The following is a 23,084-nucleotide window of genomic DNA, read 5'->3' on the forward strand; positions in this document are numbered from 1 at the left end:
AAAATCTGCACAGGGGCAGAAAAAGGATCTGGTACTGTGTAGCTGGTTGGAGAGGCACCAGTACTGCATCACCCCCAATGTACTATCAGTTTCCCACCCCTTCCCTAAGATGACTGCTATTGTCAAAGCTGACCTTACTGGCAGTCCTGTTTTAGGATTTAGGATTTAGGGTCCACCTTCCCCACTTAACCATCTAATAAGTGAGCATTGCTTTTGAAGCAATCCCAATCATTTATTTGGCGCTGCATTGCATGTGGGGGTCGCTGTTTCTGGACCACTGTCTGTTTCACCTTAGTACCAACTTCTTGGTGTCTGCATGGGCAGGAATACAAAAATTACCCAGTTTTCCTTCTTAGGAAAGTTTTAAAGGCACAAAGCAGCACATAAAATATACTTTTATCCATAGACATTTATTTCCTCTACCTCCTGTTATTCTGAAAGTCTCTTGAACAAAGAAAGAAGATGAATTAATATGTGGGAAATAGTCTGTCTCGATGGCCTGGTATGCTTTTTCAGAATAGTAGGGCAGAAGAGAATGCTGCTTACATTTGTTCCAGCAAGGCAACAAGTGAAACCTTGTTAATGCCCCTTAGGATTTTAAAAGTGTGATTTATTGTCTGCGCAGGCAATTCAGTCTCAGAGATCCTCTGCATTTTCAGATATCCAAGCTGCGCCCAGGGCTTTTGTTCCCTCATCTCCTGTAGCCCTCTCACCCACAAGACCTTGATTATTGAGTGTAAGTGCAGAGCAAGTCAACGAGAAATTTCCAAGCTCTGTCAGCTTGCCACTGAATAGCTTTCCCATAGCTTATATTGAGAGCAATGATGTATGATAGAAAAATGTCTCATGTGGAATTAACTCTTGAAATACATTCACTGTCAGTATTCGGAGCTCACGTTTTCATTTGATTAAAAAAGAAGAAGGCAGTTTGCAAGTCTAATGTTAAAACCAGCTCCAGCTTAATCCACTTCATCTGTTGGGAAAGGTGGAGACGTGGTGTTGTGATGTTCCCAGTTGTATAAATACCGGTAGTTGAAGGCACAGCTTAAACAATGCATTTGTTTTCATTTTTGATATAAATATACAAAACACAAAAATCCATCTAAAATGCCTCAAGTACAACAAAAACATATTAAAATAACAATAGATTAACTGGAAAGTCAAAACCATATTCACCTGATGCTAAAAAGATAGTAATGTCGGTGCCCAGGCACACTTCTTTGGGGAGGAAGTTTCATAAATGGAATGCAGCCATTCTCTTTCTAGTCACCATCTAGATCCTCTCAAGTGGTAGCAGCACCTGAAGGAAACTCCCAATTGAACTCCCAGTTTCCTATTTCCTATTCTCTGCCATTTTGTGTGTTGCATAGTGAATCATAATTTTTGGACAAGAGCATTTAGAAAAAAATATTAACATTATAGATGCTTAGCAGATAATAAGCATGCATTATCTGTGGTGCTAGTAGTATAATGCAGGGTTCCTGTCTGTATAAATTTACACAAGTAACCTTACTCTTTGGAGATCTTGAAGTACAAAAACAGTTACTTGGGGAGATTGGAGAAGTTGTGATTAAAATGTGATATTCATAAATGTGACTAGTAGACATGTGTCAGAGCCGCCCGAGGTCCCAGCTCACAAAGGACCAACGCTGCTTCGTTGTTAAGTACAAAAGTCTTTATTGAAGTTCAGTTTCACTTCCAGAGCCACAGCGCGCAGCTCTACGTCTCAACTGTCAGACCGCTGATGCTCCGTCTGAGTCTCCTCCCCCCTGACACCAATTTAAGATTCTAGCCTTACTCCACCTCTTCCTCAGTTCCTTCCGCCTCTGGTTCCGCCTGGCCGTTGGGGTCTCGCCCTTTCTAGACTCTTCTGACGCTGAGTCCCCTGAGCCTTCCCCCTCCCTCCGGCGGGCTTTAGGAGCTGGTTCCCCATCCGGGTCTCCTGCTGTCCCCCGCGCCTGTACATTTGAACTTGGTGCGCGCGCCCAGCCGGTAACTTTTCTCCTGACCGTTTCACTGCTGCCGTCACTGCTTCCCCCTCTGGGGGGGCTAGCTGCAACTGACCTCCCCTCCTTTGGAGGTGTGGTCAGCCCTGACTCACTTTCTCTCCCCGCTGGAGGAGACGCTGGCCCTGACACATGTGACTCTTCCCCCCCACTGCGCTCTGGTGGGGAAACTGGTCCTGATCCCCCACTGCTGCTTTGGGGTTCCCCTCTGGCTCCTTGTTTCTGGTGCGTCCCCCCTGGGACCCCCCTTGCCCTGACCATCGGCGCCCCCTTCTGGGAATCTTCTGATTCTCTGGAGAAGCTCATGGAATCTCTCGGGCCACTGTCATACTCCCCTACGCTGCCCTCGGATTCTTCCCCTTCGCTCTCCATTTCCTCTCTCCCCAGTGCTCCTGCTCCTGAGCCCCTGACAACATGTTATTCCTATGAAGACACCATGGAGGGTAGATAGGATTAAGTGCAATGGAGTTTGAGATTCCAAGATGGTAATATATTACCCCGGTTAAATTAGCTAAAATGTACAGAGTGAGCAACAAAGCCTGCTGGAAATGTAAATTAAAAGATGGTGAACTCTTCCACATGTGGTGGACTTGCGAAAAAATGAAAAACTTTTGGGACCTGATTTATAACGAAATGAAAAAAACTGTTTAAATATACATTCCCAAAGAAACCAGAGGCCTTCCTGCTAGGGATAATAGGAGATAAAGTAAAAAAAAGAGGACTAAGTTATTTATGTATGCTACGACTGCTGCTAGGATTCTCATGGCCCAGAAATGGAAATCCCAGGAGATCCCAATGTTAGTGGAGTGGCAAGTGAAGATGTTTGAATATGCGGAGTTGGCGAAAATGACTAATAAGATTAGACATCAAAAAGTAGCAAAGTTCGAAGAGGAGTGGAATAAATTTGTAGTATATATACGGAATAATTGTAGAAGTTTAAAAACTGTAGCAGGATTAACTTAAATCTTGTGATGTGGGTGGAGGGTAAATAAGAATCTGTGGGGGTAGGTGTTAATGTGTGGAAGCTGAAGCAGGGAAGAAAGGAAGTCTGAGTGCGAGAAAGCACAGTGTAAATAAGAAAACACTAAGATGCTGGATGCAAGAGTTTATGTTTAAGTGGACTTTGTTTTTGGAAATTTGACTTATGTGCTTTTTTGAGTTTGCTTTTGAAAACTTAATAAAAAGTATTTTTTAAAAAGAGAGAGAGATTCCAAGATGGTGAGGGAAATCTCTTGCAATAGAAGTGGAGTAAGATGTTTTGGGGGAAATGTTTTTTACCCCAGTTTGATCAGGTACTTTATCCCCACCCCCACCCCCTTTTAAAAGAAACAACAGTTTTATGAAAGCACAGCCCCACTCACCTTCACTGCTGGTGCCTGCATGTACAGTCCTGACAGCAGTGTCAGTAGCTCTTGGGGAAATGAGCATTTTAGAGGACTCCTGGCAGCTACCGAGTGTCAGAAGCGGAAAGAAGAGGAAAGAAATATTGATCTCTCTCTCCCCCCCCACCAGAACACCATCCTATCAGTGACTAGATATATGGTGTTGGGAGGCAGGGAGAGGGGCCTTGGAGGACTGATCAATGGTTGGGTTGGGGAAAGGGGTTCAAAGTGTCCAAGAGGATCTGAGGAATCGCTGGTTTCAGATTCATTCTTCATTGGCCCAGATAAAAATCTGAGCTGCAGAAAAACAGTTGTAATGCTTTCCTTTCCATCCCCAATGACAATGTTCTCTCAGGATATGACATCTGTGTGTTCAGTGGAAAGGAGATTCTATGCACATGCAAAGGATTGAGCAGTCCCGTAGAGAGATTTTCTCACGGAGATGTTTCTGTTCTTTCTGAGTAGTGTTGTGGGAGCAGATAAGAGCATAAGAAGAGTCTTGCTTGTTCAGACCAAATGCCTGTCTAGTTCAGTATCCTGTTCTCACAGGTTGTGAGGGCGAACACACACAAAGAGGTTTGAAGGGGAGGTTGAATGGATAGTTCACACAGCTTGCTTTCATGTGTCAAACTGAAAATCTGCCAAACATCCCTTGAGTATTTTCAAGAACTGGTGATAACCAAATCATAGCTTCACATTGAAAATCGTTGTTTGTTTGTCAGAGTGAAAGATGCACACGCCAGAGAATTTTATAAATGGCTACTGTGTGTGTTCTTTCATTTCTGATAGTTCACATTTCTGAATATAACTTTGTGACGTATCTTCTACGGTTATTTCTCTTTTCCCCTCCTCCATTCTTACAGGTAAATCTATCTGGAAAGCATTTTTTTTCACTCCAAATTTCAGTCCAGGAGATTCCAATGGCTGCCATGATGATCACGTGTGTTTTTGCTATGGAAAATCAGTCACGTACCATGACCCACCGTTGCTTTTTGATCTTTCCAAGGACCCAGAAGAAAAAAACCCACTGACACCAGAAACTGAGAGTCATTTCCATGAAATCATTCGAGTCATTCAACAGGCAGTGAGCAACCACAACAAGTCTCTGGCCGTGGTTCCGAACCAGCTTTCCCTGGAAAATATGTTGTGGAAGCCCTGGCTTCAGCCCTGTTGTTCTTCCTTCCTCCAGTTTTGCTATTGTGACCATGAGTCAAGAGAAAACAAGAAATTGCCAGAAGCATGACATCGCTAATGTACAATCTCACCGATGCTTTGGGGATAAACAAGATGAGGGTGGGGAGCAGATCATACTTTGGCCTAAAAAAATGAGCCTCCTCGGTGGTTTTGCTCAAATAGTCAGTGATGTGCAGTGATACTAGTGCTGTGCAAAGATTGCTCTCTCAGATTCACAGTTCCATAAACAGGCCGTGCATTTTCAAGGATGCTTGCAGAGGGATTGATGAAAGTGTATATGTTTTCAGAGAAAAGCAGGATTCCAAGGAATGGAGCAAGCAGCAGCACCATTATTAACACAGTGGGGACACCATCTTTTTTTATCCCCAATGCTTTGGTGTCATGTCATGATGTAGCATCATTCCCAACAAGTTCTTATAGGAATATATGGCAGCCTGGCTGACTGGCTGCAGAGCACAGCTGCTTCCACCCTATTAAAATGGCCAAGACATTGGCTGAGGGGACGGTGGGGGGCAATTAAAGGAAGATGCTGATAAACCCCCTCTTGCTCTGAAAATGTATACACTTTTGTTGGGCCCTCAGGGAAAAAAATGCACAGTGATGCTGCAAGCTCTAAATCAGGGGTCAACAGCCTAAGGCCCATGGGGCACAAGTAGCCCACAGGGATCATTTAACCGGCCCACGAGCCGCGCCCAATCTGAGCCGCCCACTTGGCGAGTCCCCGCACGCTGTGCTAAATTGGTGCAGCACGCCGTGGGGACTTGCTTCTGCGGTGTCAGAAATCGTGTCTGTGCAGACGCCGAAAATTGTGGGCGCTCGCACGCAATCCAGTCCACAGAGGGATCTCTGCTGGAGTGAACTGGCCCAGGTAAGGTAAACCTTGCCTTGCCCTGCTCTAAATGATACCATGTTCTGCAAACATATTATAGTTTAGTTTCAGAACACTTGTAGGTTACTAACTTCATAGAGACATTACTTTTATTTTAAGTATCTAGTTGAATACCACCCCATCCCTCCATTTAAGCTAGGTTTGGGACACATCTGTATTTCCCCTTCATGTGTATTTCCCCACATGCTCCAGATATACATGGCACAAAGTGGTTTACACCCATTATTGTTCTTCAGGGTTTCAGATGACAAAGACATTGACATGTTAGGAACAAAGGGAATGTTCAGATGTCACTGCAGTTGCACTACCTACATGGACATCTTGTGACTGGAAGATTGGGCAAGTATAGAACAGCATCAGAAGAGCCTGCTGAATGAGGCCCATGGCCCATTTAGTCCAGCATCCTGTTTTCACTGTAGCCAACCAGATGCCTTTGGGAAGCCTGAAAAGCAGGATCTGTTCAACAGCATTCTCGCCACAGCCCCCTTTAAGGACCATCAACTGCAATGGACATGTTATTATCAAGCGTTAGGTTCAAAGGGTCAATGCAACTGTCTTTGTGGTGGCCAAATTACTTGAAGGGATGTTCCTAGATGAGTCACCCAGATTCCTATTCCCTTGTTACCATATCCCTTCTACTAACTTCTGTGTCACGCCACCCAATGGCATCTTATATAAAGACAAGGGCTTGCCAAAAAACATTTTTTACCTGAGGCAATGGACAAGATGCTTCGTCTCCCTAATTCCTGATCACACAGGCAGCAGAATTTTATTTCCACAGTGATGAAAGTGGAGAGCATCCTTCACTGAACTTGAAGGCAACAGGACAGTTTAGGGTGAGCAGGGCAGGCTGTGTGGCACACATAGCCCCACCACCCAGGATTTGCCCCCAAAGGTGGCCACCTCATTCTACCTAATTTTAGGGTTGGCTTTGTAACTTGAAAATGAACATACGTACTTCCTTCACAGTTTGAAAACAAAATAGGGGAAAGCATCAACTTATGACTAGGATGAATAATATCTCATTAGATGATTGGCGCTGTTGGAGAATGGCTGATAATATTAATTATTCACAATCATCTCTGAACAACGTTATAATAATACTGAAGCACTTTATGTTACAACATGAGGCATTTTAATTATTTTGTAGTGCAGAGTGCCAAAACGCATAGCTATTTGTAAATCTCTTACCTTATTAATGTAAATTATTCAAACTATTGGGTCATATTCAGTGGCTTTTGGAAATGAAATTCTCAGGACATGGACAGTGCATGGCTACTCAGAAGTAAGTGCTATGGAGTTCAGTGAAACTTGCTCCCAAATAAGTGCACCTAGGAATTCAGCCTGAGAGAAAGGCAAAATTAATAAGCACTTATTTTAAAAGTCTAAATGTAAAACTGCGCATTTTGTTGAAATTAAATAATGGCCATATCATAATAATTTGACAGATGCTGTGATTATGAAGCATCTCTTAATAGTTTACAGAGAAATATCATGGTAGACAAACAGGTTGCTATTGGATGAGTTGTTCTTATCCAAGATAAAGGATGGGAGAGGATAGGAGAAAAGAAAGGAAGTAATAGCTGAGAAAGTGGTTGCAAAAGAGAGCAAAACGGCCTAAGAAAGTGAGGCTGGGAAGGGGTTTGATGCAGGTAACTGGCTCATCCAAGCTGATCAGAGTCATTGCTGCTCCTTCATAGCCTAATCTTTCGCTGAGATCTGTATTTAATAAACCATGGGCCTAGTTCATCCCCACATACTTGTGTCTTGTGCCTGCTCTGGCTACAAATCTGTGCCTTTAGGCTTCCAGTAAACAGTGTTATGTACAGAGGCCATGTTGCTCATCGAAAACCCAGTGCATTTTTGCCCTTGTGTAGTTTCCCTTATCCCTTAACCCAGTGGTTCTCAAGCTTTTTTTCTCTGTGCCACACTTCCAGAAGAAAAATTTTCTCGCACTACACCAACTTTTTTATTGATAAGAAATTGGAAAACATAAAGAATCAGCTCCTAGCAGTGCTTGATTTATAACACAGAACACAACTACTTTATAGTTTTCTCGTGGGACATCCATAAAAAAATAGAAAGCAATGCAGCTACATGAGAACATGAATCATTCCCAAAATATAATTATAAATGAGTCTCTTACATTTTTATCTTAAGTATGTATACAAACTCAAAGAGCTGACTTTTGCTGTTTAATCTCATGTATATTTGGTCTGATTTGAGACAAACAAATTCTCATTTCTTCATCAACACAAAGAAGCTTTTCTCTTTTCTGATCTTGCATGTTTTGTCAGTGTTGAAAATCCCTATTCAAAACAATATGGAGAATTGTAGAAAAATAGCCAATGCTATTGAAGAGATGCATAGATACTGCCCCCCCCACTATACCATACCAGTAAACTAAATAAAAGTAAAGGACCCCTGGACGGTTAAGTCCAGTCAAAGGCAACTGTCAGGGGTGGCACTTATTTCTGCTTTCAGGCTGAGGGAGCCAGTGTTTGTCTGGGTCATGTGGCCAGAATGACTAAACTGCTTCAGGTATAATGGAACACCTTGATGGAAACCAGAGCACTTGGAAATGCCAGTTACCTTCCCACCACAGCGGTACCTATTTATCTACTTGCACTGGTATGCTTTCGAACTGCTAGGTTGGGACAGAGCAACAGGAGCTAACCCTGTTGCGTGGATTCGAACTGCCGACCTAATCAGCAAGCCCAAGAGGCTTGGTGGTTTAGACCACAGTGCCACCTGTGTACCATACCATACTATACTTACTATACTATACTGGAATGTTTAAATATTTCTTTGATTGTCCTTGAATCATCCCACCACACTTGTCATCCTCTCCCACCACATCAGTGTGGTGTGTCACACTTTTGAGAATCACTGCCTTAACCTAAACCAAAGCTTTCCAAACTGTGTGTCATGACACGTTAGTGTGTCAGCTACAGGGTGTAGGTGTGTTGTACAAATACTCCCCGCGCTCCTCCTGGGGCTGGAAAGGGGTTTGTTTAACTTCTGGTTTGCTAGGAAAACTGAATTACTGTGTCGCAAAATTATGCATGTCTAAAAAGTGTGGCACCAACATGAAAAGTTTGGAAAGCTCTGACCTAAACCCTTGTTGTTCCAGATGCATGCCAGGCATGTATGTATAATATCACAAAATAATAATTCTGGGATAACCAATGCAGTCTTTTTATACATTGCTATTGAAACATAGGTGATGACCATTCAGCTTGCTTGAATGCTTTATTTAATCACAGGATCCATTGACTACATGGAGCCTTGATGTTTGTTTTCTCTTCTTGCCAGAATTGTAAGTGCTTTCCTGCTGTTAAATGTCTATAGATGCAGTAGATGTTTTAAAAAGGCATTGTGCACCTTCTTAGCTTATTGTGCTTACATCAAACAAAAGTAAACAACAACAAAAGCTGTATATCTTTCGAAAACCCACTTGCACTTCTTGAAGCAAAAAACAAACGTTTTGTGGATTCTCCCTGTGGTCTTCCTGACATCCTACATGGAATAGCATTTCTTAAGCATTGTTTTCAAAGGCCTCTGCAGTACCCTGTCCTGAATAGTCTTCCCAGCTCCATGCTAGAGATTGTAAGCCAAGAAGAAAGAAATTCTTGTTATGCTGAGAGAATCATGATAGTGCTGACCTTTAAAGCCCTAAACGGCTTCGGTCCTGTATACCTGAAGGAGCATCTCCACCCCCATCCTTCAAACACTGAGGTCCAGCTCCGAGGGCCTTCTAGCAGTTCCCTCACTGTGAGAAGTGACGTTACAGGGAACCAGGCAGAGGGCCTTCTCGGTAGTGGCGCCCACCCTGTGGAATGCCCTCCCATCAGAAGTCAAGGAAATAAACAACTCTCTTACTTTTCAAAGACATCTGAAGGCAGCCCTGTTTAGGGAAGTTTTTAATGTTTAATGCTGTATCATGTTTTTAATATTCGGTTGGGAGCCACCCAGAGTGGCTGGGGAAACCCAGCCAAATGGGTGGGGTAATAATAATTATAATATAGGCTGAGGGGTCCTGCTTCTTCTAAAGGGTTATCATGGTCATGGGAATTTGGATGAAGTTGTTGCTTTTTTCCGTAGAGGACTGCAACCACTTCTACAATGAGCTTATGCAGCCAACCAAGTGACCTTTCTTTTTCCACCTAGAACTTTGAAAGCAACTAAATAATGGGTGATGTAATGGTTCTAGGGGTTGCTCGTGCGTAAATCGGTGCCACACCTGGCTGGGTTACCTTGGTGAACTCTTTCTGTCCGGACAGCCACTCACCCGTGGCTGTCTCAATCGCTGGCAGAATCCGTCAGTGGGCGTTTCTTGAACTTCTTCCAGCAAAGAAGCTCTTTGACGCCTAGTCGCCGCCTACTCTCCCTGCGCAGAAGCCTTCTGCGCAGGGAGGGTGTGGGCAGCGGAGGACCCGTGCTCTCCCCGCTGGTCTCCGGTGAGGAGTCATGGAGCCACCTCGCCGATTCCCCCATCTGCCCCCCTTCTCCACTGGTGCTACGCTGATTTCCTTCCCCAGAAGATGGGCTGCTTCTCTCCGTCCCGGGACGCTCTCCGGAATCCCTCTGGAGCCCTCCCTCTCCCTCTGGCTCCGATGGCAGTTCCCTGACAGGTGAGAACCAAACTTAGCCATACAGCAGGGCCATTGAAATCAATTGATTTAAGCTATTCCAATACGACTTAGTTAGATATCACTCAAAGTGACTAAATAATATTCTTCAGAAACCTCAATTTCTTTTTCATTGCTATTATAAATACTTTTTTTCTCACCTTGTGAAATGCAAACTTATAAAATAAATTTAATTGCCATTTTATTGGAATGATTTTTCTTCCATACACTCAAATAATTCAAAACCTTCTATGTCTAATGCCCTCCCTTGTGCTGACATACCAATATAATACAAGTATTACGAAGAACTAGACAATAAAGCAAATGCAAAACACAATATCAATATTTTAAAGAGCAAGTGGTGTGGATTTGTGCTGTGGTGACATATTCAACATGGAAACATGAAGGGAAGAAATAAATTAAATATTAATTAGTCAAATAGAATAATGATAACTGGTTTCATGCTTCGCCACTGTTGAATAAATCCAAATTTTTAAAAGGATGTGTATGTTTGCATATGTGTTACCTGGTTTGATATGAATAAAATGATTATTCTAAGGGTTTTTGATATGCAAATGTTTATGTCTTCAGCAGTTCCTTTTCATTTTTAGAAAAGGAAGAATTGTAATGGAGGCTAAGAAAACGAACACAATCTATTGCTACTTGGCAAGAGTCTGCAAGAGTCGATCTTAGATAACATGTTGGGAACATTTGATAAATGCCCTTGTCCATGTAAGTGTTTAAGCTCTGGAGAGATGGTTAGGAATAGGAAATCCAGGCCATAGCACCCCTCTGTCAGCTACATATGAAAAGTGCAGCAATTCATTGTCATCTCATCATTCACTGGGCTTTTAAGAGACATATTACTTTGCCGAAGGACCATCTCGGTGTTCCAGCCGTCTTCATTCTGATGATTGCTAAAAATGAATGGTGATCCTTTCTGAGGCACTGAGATTTATGCAGCTGAACGGCAACCCTCTTTGATTATCTTTCAATGAGATGCTGTCATGAGCAGGCGTCCCTGGAAGCTAGATGGCATCCTGCCCTCTCTGGAAATTCATGACAATGACAAAAGTGTTTCCCCAAAGACCGAACAACTGCTTTCATGTGAACTGTGCAAGCAGCGAATTATATTTCGTTCCCCCCACTTCACTGTTTAAATCAACAATTGCTGGAATATACAAGAGCTCTATACCATAGATGATGATAGATAGATAGATAGATAGATGATAGATAGATAGATAGATAGATAGATAGATAGATAGATAGATACAGATAGATAGATAGATAGATAGATAGATAGATAGATAGATACAGATAGATAGATAGATAGATAGATAGATAGATAGATAGATGATAGATGATAGATGATAGATAGATGATAGATAGATAGATAGATAGATAGATAGATAGATAGATAGATGATAGATGATAGATGATAGATGATAGATAGATGATAGATAGATAGATAGATAGATAGATAGATAGATAGATAGATGATAGATAGATAGATGCATATATATCCTGGATATATTTTACTTTTACTTCCAGGCACAAAACCTCAATGTATCAACAACCAAATTATATTGAAAAAAGCAACTTCAGTTGACTGTTCCTCTTCATAAGAAATAATATGAAGAAATATGCATCATTTCTTAAAGTGTTCCCCCACAAATACCATTGCACGAGGGGAAGAGTGGAAATACACTCATTGGGCCTTCACTATATAAAATTGGAACAGTAATAGTATTTGACATCCTAATGAATGAAAACATAACACAAGTTGTCCTAGACTTTCCTTCTCCAGTTTTGTTTTCTAGCTGTATCCGTTCTTATCAGTTTCCTGTGAAGTAATTTGGACTAAACTGATTGAACATCCATACCTTAAATTTTATAGTCTGGAGACTCTTAAATGCTGGGTGACCTTGGGCTAGTCACACTTCTCTGAAGTCTCTCAGCCTCACTCACCTCACAGAGTGTTTATTGTGGGGGAGGAGGGGAAAGGAGATTGTTAGCTGCTTTGAGACTCCTGAAGGGGAGTGAAAGGCGGGATATCAAGTCCAAACTCCTCTTCTTCTTAAACCCTAGCAGAGATGAGGAACCTATAATCCACCCAACGTTGTTGTACTTCCACTGGAAACATGGCCAGTGGTCAGGGATGATGGGATTTGTAGCCAGCAGCACAAAGAGATTCACAGATTACTGCCTCTGGTCTAGGCATAGCAATGCTATCCCTGAGGATTAGGTCTTGGAAGCTTCAGTATCTGCTGCACAATGATAAAGGAACATGGTTTCCAGTTGTCCCTGTGCATGTGCACCCCTTAATGTGGCCTTTAGCTCCACAGTCAGTGTTTCTCTGGCCATCCTGTGGAAGTGGAGAGCTCAAATGGGGAAATTAATGCTTGTAGAATTAAAGGACCATCAGGGCATGAGGCCTTTCATAGGATCAACTCATTCTGCTTGCATGAGTATTCACCGGAGAAATGGATAATCTCTTCTGCATTTTGGTCATGTTGCAATTGAAATAAACAATGGGTTTTTGTCCAACAGAGTTGTCCCTTTACTGCAGGGACTTCTGTCTACCCAATGGGACTTCCTCTTCCTTTTCTCTCTCCACATGCCCCATGAGCTCTCCCCACTGCCCACAATCTGTTCCAGAGTGTTGAGGGAACTCCCAGAAGAGATTTCAGGTTACACAGGGAGAGAAGAGGAAGACATAACTCTTTGCACTAACAAGACTGTCAGATACATCTTGAAGAATGTAAGTGGCAACAACTTGACACATAAATGTGCTATATCTCTGAATAAGAAATCGGGGACTTTCCCAGTATGATGTGTTCAAAATACTGTTTATGGAGAAGATAAACACACCAGAATATATTGGCATAACCTGGCATGGTGGAACAGAAAGGACTCAACCCACTACAGTGGTACCTCGGGTTAAGTACTTAATTCGTTCCAGAGGTCCGTTCTTAACCTGAAACTGTTCTTAACCTGAAGCACCACTTTAGCTAATGGGGCCTCCTGCTGCTGCTGCACCACCGCTGCACGATTTCTGTTCTCATCCTGAAGCAAAGTTCTTAACCCAAGGTACTATTTCTGGATTAGTGGAGTCTGTAACCTGAAGCGTATGTATCCTGAAGTGTATGTAACCCGAGGTACCACTGTATTCGAATAATCATAGTATTATTAACTTCAATGGCACTAGCATAGAGTAAATTTGTTGTGCTTAGCTGCTTAAGGATCTAAGAAATTATACTAGCTCATGTGCCTTTGAAATCATTATAGAAGATATTATTGACAGAATTTTAAATAAGGGCTGCAATTATGTAGGTCAAGCAATTTGTTTTTAAGGTCATTCTAATCATTCAGTATGCCAACATTTTAATTGGGGCACTAAGATGAGTTATTTCAGACAGAATAGAGTTTGGCCAGTAGTAAATTAAGATCTTTTCAAATTTACATTAGCTGTTAACATTAATTATAAACAGGAGTCGTAGTGATGCCATCCATTCATCCATGCAAACAGACATTTTGTTCCTTAGCTGACTATTTTAATTTTTTATTCTTATCATAGAAAGGGAGATTTATGTTTTCAGCCATCGACTAGATGTGCTGTGACAAAACCCAAGGACTCATTTCACATTTCTATTTTAGGGCTCAAAGTCTCTACGCTTGTGGTAAAGTAAAATATAGATGTCATCCACTATGATAATTTGATTTAATGATGGAAGATAAAAGTCTTCATTAGACGCTGAAAAGAAAACTGAGATGATGCCTGTCTAATATTGAATGGGAAGGAATTCCAAGGGGTAGGTGCCACAACCCTAGAGGCCTGATTCCTATATTTCACAGAAAAGACCTCCTAATAAGGCAATAGATACTAGAGGCCCTCACACAGCAGAACACAGTGATATTGTTGTAAGGATGACTAAGACAATATCTGTGAATTGGTTTGAGCACCCAGAAACTACTATATAAATTTGAAAGACCGCTTACCTTCTCTCGAGGAAGTGGCTATTGTGGTATGGTAAGACTTGCCACCAGGGCAGGGCAAGGGATTAAAATGGTTGGTGGGGTATCTTGTCCTCCTATGCTGGCCCTAGGGATTATGGGGCCACCATGCAGCTTTAGCCAATCGCAGGAGATGGTGGTGGTGTCTTTGTGAACGAACTTTGAGAACGAACCTGACTGGAGATTTCCCATCCAGGACATAAATAATGAGCACATGAGGTCTTGGCAGCCCGGTTGGCAGATAAAGCATTGGGATGGATTTAGACAAGGCAACGGTGAGGGACCCAGAAGCCTCAAACCCCACAAAGAATGGGTTATCCTGCTAAATGGGTCTAGAAGGAATAAGCTTCTGTCTAGATGCCCACACAGGGGTTGATGGGCCATAGCAATCCCCACTGTGATGATCCTGGTGTGTCACACCTATTTAATGCATGCTATAGGATGGTCCTTAATCCAGAATCAACCTCACTGAACAATCATCAATTTTTTAATGGCTTTTTTACTGGTTCTTCTGGTTCTTCTGCTGTGCCTCTGCATGCAAATGCTTCATTTTATGAAACAGGCATGTTTTATATAAATATACAAGTTGTGAGCATGGGGAAGCATTAAAACATCTGACAGACAGTGGACTATACTTTGAATCAGCATCTGCTGAACTTGCACCTAAAAAGGGGTGAGAAAAACAGAATGCATGTGCTTAGAGCCCATCAATGTACCTTCTTGAAAGTCAAGTATAAAACTCAGAATTCTGTGTCTTTCATTCAGTACATTACAACTTCCAATCAGTCTCTCTCCAATCTTTACTCAAGTATGTGGGGGTGTACCTTAGATAGATGCCACCATATAATAACTTCAAGCCATCAAAAACAAACATTTCAACTGAATTTTAGTGAGCAGTTAATACTGAATCTTAAACATGTCTACTCAGAAGGAAGGCCCATTGGATTCAATGGAATTTGCTCCCAAGAAAATGAGTCTAAGATTGAATATTTATTTTCACTTGACATAGTACAACAGGATTTGTGTTACAATATTTTAGTGTGTTTTTTCCTCTTTAGGGCTGGCTAAATTGGTCTCATATATTTCTGTTAAATCTGTGGCATTAAATTTTTGATATGTCAAGCAAATAAGCACATACTTGACTTATAGCATATTTTGCTTTCCACTTTATTGCTACCCCAGACAATCAACAATCACAAATCAAACAGTCATTTTTCTTTGTATTTGTCGCCTGTTTTTGGGGGGTGGGTTTGTTGTTGTTGGGAGTGTGTGTGTCTGTGGTTTGCAATTAATAGGGTTGGGTTGTTGTTGTTTTTTTTAAAAAAAACTAAGGTAAAAGCACAAGGCATTGGAGGGGCAGTGTGGTGCAGACTGAGGTTTGAACACCCTGGTTTCTAAAAAAACTTTCCTCTGTACTTTTCACAACTGAAAGTAATGATCCATATTATTTTTGCCTCATGCAGAACAGAAACAGATATACCCACAAGGAGCCTATATGCTTTTCTCAGTAGATCATCTGCCTAAAAAACAAGATCTAGCCCCCTTAGGGCACATGTATAAAAGCTACCTATACCAAGAGTGGAATTTCACTTCAATCAAATTCAACACTGGTGTCAGGAGAATGTCCATTGCACCTGAGGGCGGTAGGCTAGTACAGAGTAGGCTGTATTGGCAAACCAATCTTTGTCCTCAAACCCCTTGCTGCTGCTCTCAACCATCTAGTATCCGATGCCTGAAGTGGCTGCCTCACTTTCCCCTTAAAGGTAGAGCTGGGCTTGACAGAGCAAAGAGCAACTTCTAGGAATTAAAATCAGGAAATGGTGCAAAGAAAACACCTTATTTATTTGTTTCAGGCTTTTAGTTATCTGTACCTCTTAACATTCAGAATGTCTAACTTCTTGATCCAATTTGCCCTGGCACCTCTGTTTCTTTGATGGTTTTATTTTTAAAATGTCAGGATTTTTAACGTATCTGTTGTTCCTTATGAATGTAATGAGCCACTTTGAGGTCAAAACAAGAGGTGCAAAGCGAACAGATCAATAGATCTTGAGTGGTCTGTAAGAAGATTCAGGTGCCTGCAATTTAGGCATTATGTTGTAAGCAGGGATTCAGAAACATGAAAGATTTCCACTTCTACAATTTCTGTTTCAATGCAATACCTGAGTCGGTCTACTCTGTAGGACTACAGAAAGAGGAGGGGGAGTCGAAATCAGGATTACTATCGGAAAAAGCACTCTATGCATTGCTTAGAAAGGAGGCCTCAGGGAAGGAATAGCTTATTGTAAGGGGAAAGTGATGAAACCTGACTGAAACTATCACTAAGATATAATTTATATAGCTGACTGTTTGATACAAGTAAGTAGCTCCAGATACAGAAAACCTGAGTGTCAGTTTCGCACTGCCAAATCCACCCCCTGCATTTATTTAATTATTTGCTACTTCATTTTAAAAGAGCATTAGACCAGGGGTCAGCAAACTTTTTCATCAGGGGGCCGGTCCACTATCCCTCAGACCTTGTGGGGGGGCAGACTATATTTTGGGGGGGAAATATGAACAAATTCTTATGCCTCACAAATAACCCAGAGATGCATTTTAAATAAAAGGACACATTCTACTCATGTAAAAACACACTGATTCCCGAACTGTCCGCAGGCCAGATTTAGAAGGCGACTGGGCCGGATCCAGCCCCCGGGCCTTAGGTTGCCTACCCATGCATTAGACAAATCCATGGAGGATAAAGCTGGCTACTCGCAAATGGCTATTTTCTACATCCACTGTTGGAGGCAGAATGTTTCCGAATACCAGTTGCTGGAAATCACAATTGGGTAGAGTGCTGTTGCCGGGCTCTGGCTGGCTAGTATAAGAACAGGATGTGGTACTAGATGGGTCTTCAGTATTTTCAGAGGTAAAGGAAACAACATATTTGTCTCCAGTGCTTTAAAAAAAATATGTTTAGAGCTACTCTCATTTTGACTCAAGAAAATCACTATTTTATAGTTCAAATTGGGAAAAATACAGTCAATGGAGAAAAGTACAAAGATTCACAAAATGTTCAGGGGTATGCATACCCCTGCGTCCCCACAGAAAAAAAAGCACTGTTTGTCACTGAGATCCAGGAAGCAAGTCAGGACTTAGAGAAAATTGTTAAAGCAACATAGTAGGAGAGGTGTTTCCAGCAATGCCACCCAAGGAAGTCTTATAAGCAGTTGCTGCCCCACTAACACCAGTTCACCCTCAGTCAGACTCCCACCCCCCATCTGTCTGCCTTCTTCCTCGCAAACAGTCTAAGGGATGGCACTGCCAATCAGTACTCTACCTGTACACAAAAAAGTGCTTTTAAAAGGAGAGTAAGAAAAAGGAGCGCCAACTCATTGAAACAAATCACCCAAGGAAAACAAAGGGTGAAATGAAAAATGAAAAGACGTTCTTCTATATACACAGTTAGAAACTTGCTAAGATGAGCATTTGCCGCCATCAGAATAAATCCTTGTTCCATGAAAATAAAGCATATTTGACTTTATGGTGGAAAGATAAGGACATCAACACCAGGAAGATAAAAATACCCCCAAAATGGCCAGAGACCTGAACAAACAAGGAAGAAAACATATATCTATATGAATGAAGAGAGACAACTTAGAATAAAATATAAGCCAAGCCATACGGACTTCTGTATGCAGAAGATGATCTAAATTTATTGAAAAAGCAAAGCAGAAGAGCAGGGTGAGGAGAGAGATGCAAGCAGTATCTGCTGTGACATCCCAGGCACAACTCTTCATTATCTTCTTGTACAAGCCACAAATTCACAACTCTTGCTTGCGGTTTGTTATGCTTGTTGTTTCCTTCTATGTTACTGAGAACATTATGGAGGATCGTTGAAGAACTGCCAAGAAAATGAAGACATTGTTTCTTAGCGCATTACAATAGAATATTTATAGAATTTGGTAATTATGCATGAGAAGTAAGATCCAGAACATTTTTCCGTGTTACGTTTCAAGGATATAAGGCTATAGTTGACAAGCATCCTGACCTCTTAAAACATGTGAACACCATCCATGAACACCATGTGGCATTGATGTCATAGGCAGTGAAAGTGTCACATTCATGGCATCTCCTGCAGAAGATCTAGAGCAGGGGTCGGCAACCTAAGGCCCAGGGGCCGGATGCGGCCCAATCACCTTCTCAATCCGGCCCCTGGATTGTCCGGGAATCAGCGTGTTTTTACATGAGTAGAATGTGTGCTTTTATTTAAAATTCATCTCTGGGTTATTTGTGGGGCATAGGAATTTGTTCATTCCCTCCCCCCCAAAAAAAATATAGTCCAGCCCACCACATGGTCTGAGGGACGGTGGACTGACCCACAGCTGAAAAAGGTTGCTGACCCCTGATCAAGAGCTATGCTGTAAAGTGAAACCTGTACTACCTACAGTACCTACTCTAAGGTATTGCACACCTTTGTATAGGTGTGCTCACAGTTTCATTTCTATCCATTCCAAAATGAATGCAGGGAAGAATTAAGGAATAATATGTCAAGGATTTCCAATCATACAATTTAAGAACTGAAGGGCTTCCCTTATTTCGGTAGTGGTAATAATACTAACTTTGGTAGGCATTTCTAACTTTGGCAGCCATTTCTGGTGGCTGCCATCCCCTTCCCCAATAATAAAAATGGGACTTTCATTGTTCTGTGGCATTTTGTTGAGGAAATATTTTGTTGAGCAGTCACCATTTTTGTGGTGGCTGCCATTTTTGATCTGAAATGCCTCACACCTAGTGTTATTCTGTGGCATGGGGTACTTAGAAATGTTGATCAGACAACAAACTATCATTTTTTTCTGGCAAACACCATTTCTGGGGCATTCGGGAGAAAAACTGTGCTGCTGAGAATCCACCATCCTTTTATAGACTGGAGCTGCTACTTTGCTTCGAGATGACTGCAATTAAATGGTATATATATGTCTAAATAAATAAATAAGGTAATACATTGCCTTCTTTTGCCAACACTGTTGCACATGACAGCCAGAAAACTGTGAAAGTATGACAAATGGAAGTACCAGAATGAATGCAGTGTCAACGAATGAATGAATGAATAAATGAATAATAAAACAAATGAAGCTTTAGTAAATTACTAACAAAATGAATATTATGAAAAATGTGTAGCACTCCAAGAAAAAAAAAATCCTTGCACAAGTCTACTGTTTGTCTTCTCCCTGGCTAACTAGGCTAGAGGCACAACCAGTTCAAGACACAATGGACTGCATAAGTTAATTGTGTGCATGCTAGAGTAGCAGTAGATCTGGAACCACAACCACAACCACACACACACCCCACACCTCACACATTGGCCACCCATGATATAGAAAACAGCTAATTTATAATGGCCACACAAAAAGTGTACATTGTTAAGACAATGCTATGGTTCATGATGGTTCATGATGACATATTCCCCACCACCACCACCAAATCATTGCTGCTTTTGTGTAATCTGATATTTAACTGTTCTATATATTTATAGGTGTATTGGTTGGTTGGTTTTAAAAAAAACTGCAGTTGAGACTATTCTGGGAGGACTTGTGCTCAGAAAAGTGAGGTATAACCCTTGCAAAAATAAATAAAGCTTTCCTGTGACATCTTTTTTTTAAATTATGTGAATACAGACCATGATTTTAGCTGGGATAGCTGGATTAAACAAGAGCTTGTATTGTAACCACTTTAAGGCCTTTTCCCTGCTTTTTTACTCAAGAAGAGGTAAAATCCATTTCATTTATTAAAAAAAAAAACTAGAATGAAATTCTATTTATATTAGTCCACATTAGTGTCTATTGTGTCAAGAGTTCATCTATATTTATAAGCTGAAGTCAGTTCTGGCACATAACTTACATTCACCAGGGAAGGGGGGACACCCTGCATAATTCTAAAAGCTGGCACAGAAGAGCAATAACATCACGTGTCGTATTTTTACATTGCCTGCATTATTTTCATTGCAGAGGACAGTGAATTTAACAAGGGATAGCACTGTGGCTTTGAGGTTGCAACCTGACCCAGATAAATGATGCTGGAAGGACCATTTAGCCCTAATTAACCACATAAACTGGCTGCTTTCCTCACTAATCAATCCTAAAGATAGTAAATGCAGATGGAGAACCTGCAAGATGGGAGCCTTGGAATAATATGCTCAAAATGTGTGTGTGTGTGTGTAATCACTTTTTCATAAGCTCTGAAATGGAGAACATGGACACACAAGGAAAGTTGAAGTTCCCTCTTTCTTATGCATTACTAATTATCTTAACAATAATAACACGGGCACATCAAGTTTCATTATAAAGTTTAGCAGCATATTAATTTATTTAAAGATTGTCATACCATGAAGCTTACCCAATGTCTCTGATTGCTTAGAAGAGATAATTCACTGTCTACAAGTTCTACTAATTGCCTCGAATGAAAATCATGTCTAATGATGAGAGACACAGCACATGGGTACGTTGACTGTGTTTCAACATTCATTTACATTTGCTGCTCCTAATTGAAATTAATTGTAGTAAATGTGTCAAACTGTGAAGCTGCCAGCACCCTGATTCCAGCAGAAGGATCCAGCCACCATGCATACAGAAACAATTGTCCTTTTTTCTTCTTCATACCATGGCCTCATCATAGAGCACATAGAATCAGGCAATTGGTCACAAGCTCTCTCTTGCGAAAATGAAATGCTTCCTAGAATGTGGAAACTGGAAACCTTGCTATGTAGTAAGTAAAGCTTTCCTCCACCTCCGAAAGGGAGAGAGAAAGGTTCCGATAAAATTGATTATATGTGTATTACATTAGTGGTCATCTTCACAATATGGGGGCTGGAACCAGCTTTTGAATACATTCCAAACATTTCCTTTCCAATGACAGGACTGTATGGAGTGGTGATGCCACAGAAGGTCAGAGGCAGATTTAGGGGAATGTGACTGGTTCTGTAAGACTGGGTGCAGAGCTTCAGGGTCCCTGCAGGAGACACAACAACAATAACTAAAAATGGAAAGCAACAGGTGGGGAGGGTGCTGAATTTTGAGACTCCAAGGTCCGCCACTGCAGATGGTGTCCAGGGTGGAAGGTGTGAGAAGACAGTAAGCAGATGAATGGGCTAGGCTAGACTTGATGCCCAGATCAAATCCCTTGCCATCACACATGGGCAATGAGACCAGCTCAGGTCCCAACAGATTCTGGGCCAGATCAGTCCTGGCCACTCCCTGTCCTTTGAACACTCCATTTGGGGGCTTTCTGCTGACTCCCATCAGCAAGAATCCCATCAGCAGAACTACATGCCACCTGCATTATTGCTAGGTGGAAAGGAGAGGTTGGCACCAATGAAGCAATTCTTGTGTCACTCCATTGGCAGCGGCTGGCAGAAGGTCAGCTTAGTTGGAAAAGCTGGGCAAAGAGACACCTCTGCCCGTTAGCAATCTGATGTGTCGCCTCGGGCAGCCAAATGTATTGGGGCAGCACTGGTGATTCTCAAGTAGGCTCATATTGTAAAACGTGCCAATGTGAGTCCCTTGGAAAAAACCTGAGTTGCGAGCAGAGGAAAAGTTGGTGTCCCCCACAGAACTGCAGTAACAACGAAAGCATTCTAGTCATATTTCACCTCAAACAATTCAGCTTTCTAGAAATGTTTAAACCCGCCAGTGCAGAGCTTTCTCTTCAATTTGTACTTCTTCCACAGTTGTTCCTGGAGAAGTCATCTTTTATATGTTTGGAATTATGTCCTTAAAACTGTCAGCCCTGATGCAGTGGCTGTCAATAAATTGTTCAATATCTTTAAATGCGTATGGATTGCAATGATTCGGCAAGCATTTGAAGAGGATTTATTCCCTCAACTTTGTGCTCAGCATGTCAAAAACGTTGAGTTCTCTGTAATCAGAGTGCCCTAGAAATAGCTTTTGTGTTCATGTCGGCAGGATTCAAATTCTTAAAGAACCATGGAAAAAAATGAAGTTGATTGATATGACTTTGTATGCTTGAAATGAGAGGTTATTTTTGTCATTGTCAGTTTGATTGACCAGAAAAGTTGCAGAGTTAATGTATCTGAAAACAGGTATTTCTTACAAAAGGAGCGGGTGGTAAGCAGGGCATAAAAGAGAGGTCCCCCCCCGCCCCATGTTCTAGAAGTCCGGGGCATTTTGCAAAAAATAAATGCCTTTGTTCTATTATCAATGCATTCATTTCCTTTAGCAACAATATGCACATTGTTTTCCTCAGTGATGGGAACAATAATGAGGATTGGGGTGTTCCTTGAAATGTTCTCTTGCTCTGCTGGAGCCACTTTGTTAACTTCCCAACAGGTGGGTTACAACTGCTTACTGAGAAGAGTGGGGCAGGGAGGGAAGATGGGGAAGTCGATGTGGTGCACATGTGGTGACTCCATTGGTTTATTTGCACTGTGCCAACCTCTGCACTGCATTGGGACCCAACTGACAGGAAGCTAGTGTTGTGGCTTTGCCTTACCTGGGAGCCACTTCACTTGCAGCTGGCAGAATGCAGCTGAAGGGGGAGGTTGGCACCAATGGACTGGTGCTTGTGATTCACCAGATAGGTAAAGGTAAAGGGATCCCTGACCATTAGGTCCAGTCGTGACCGATTCTGGGGTTGCGGCACTCCTCTCACTTTATTGGCCGAGGGAGCCGGCGTACAGCTTCCAGGTCATGTGGCCAGCATGACTAAGCCACTTCTGGCGAACCAGAGCAGCACACAGAAACGCCGTTTACCTTCCCGCCAGAGCGGTACCTATTTATCTACTTGCACTTTGACATGCTTTTGAACTGCTAGGTTGGCAGGAGCAGGGACCGAGCAACAGGAGCTCACCCCGTCGCGGGGATTTGAACCGCCGACCTTTTGATCAGCAAGCCTTAGGCTCTGTGGTTTAACCCACAGCGCTACCCGTGTCCCAGTGATTCACCAGATAGTTCCCCCATATAATTGCACAGACTCT

The 23,084-nt window shown here is 42.0% G+C and overlaps 1 protein-coding gene across 5 annotated transcripts in view; it reads left to right on the forward strand.

The window, feature by feature from the left end:
- STS (steroid sulfatase) overlaps window positions 1-10,601 on the forward strand; it is a 107,586-nt gene extending 96,985 nt beyond the window's left edge. For all 5 annotated transcript variants that reach the window (XM_083612135.1, XM_083612137.1, XM_083612136.1 and 2 more), the window contains 2 exons: window positions 4,252-9,666; window positions 10,106-10,601. In XM_083612135.1, the coding sequence (XP_083468261.1) occupies window positions 4,252-4,631 (380 nt within the window). In that variant the 3' untranslated portion in view covers window positions 4,632-9,666; window positions 10,106-10,601. The remainder of the gene's footprint in view (window positions 1-4,251; window positions 9,667-10,105) is intronic.
- The last annotated feature ends 12,483 nt before the right edge of the window (window positions 10,602-23,084 follow it).

Source organism: Podarcis filfolensis (genome assembly GCF_964270895.1).
Source record: "Podarcis filfolensis genome assembly, chromosome: 4".
Classification (NCBI taxonomy): Eukaryota; Metazoa; Chordata; class Lepidosauria; order Squamata; family Lacertidae; genus Podarcis; species Podarcis filfolensis.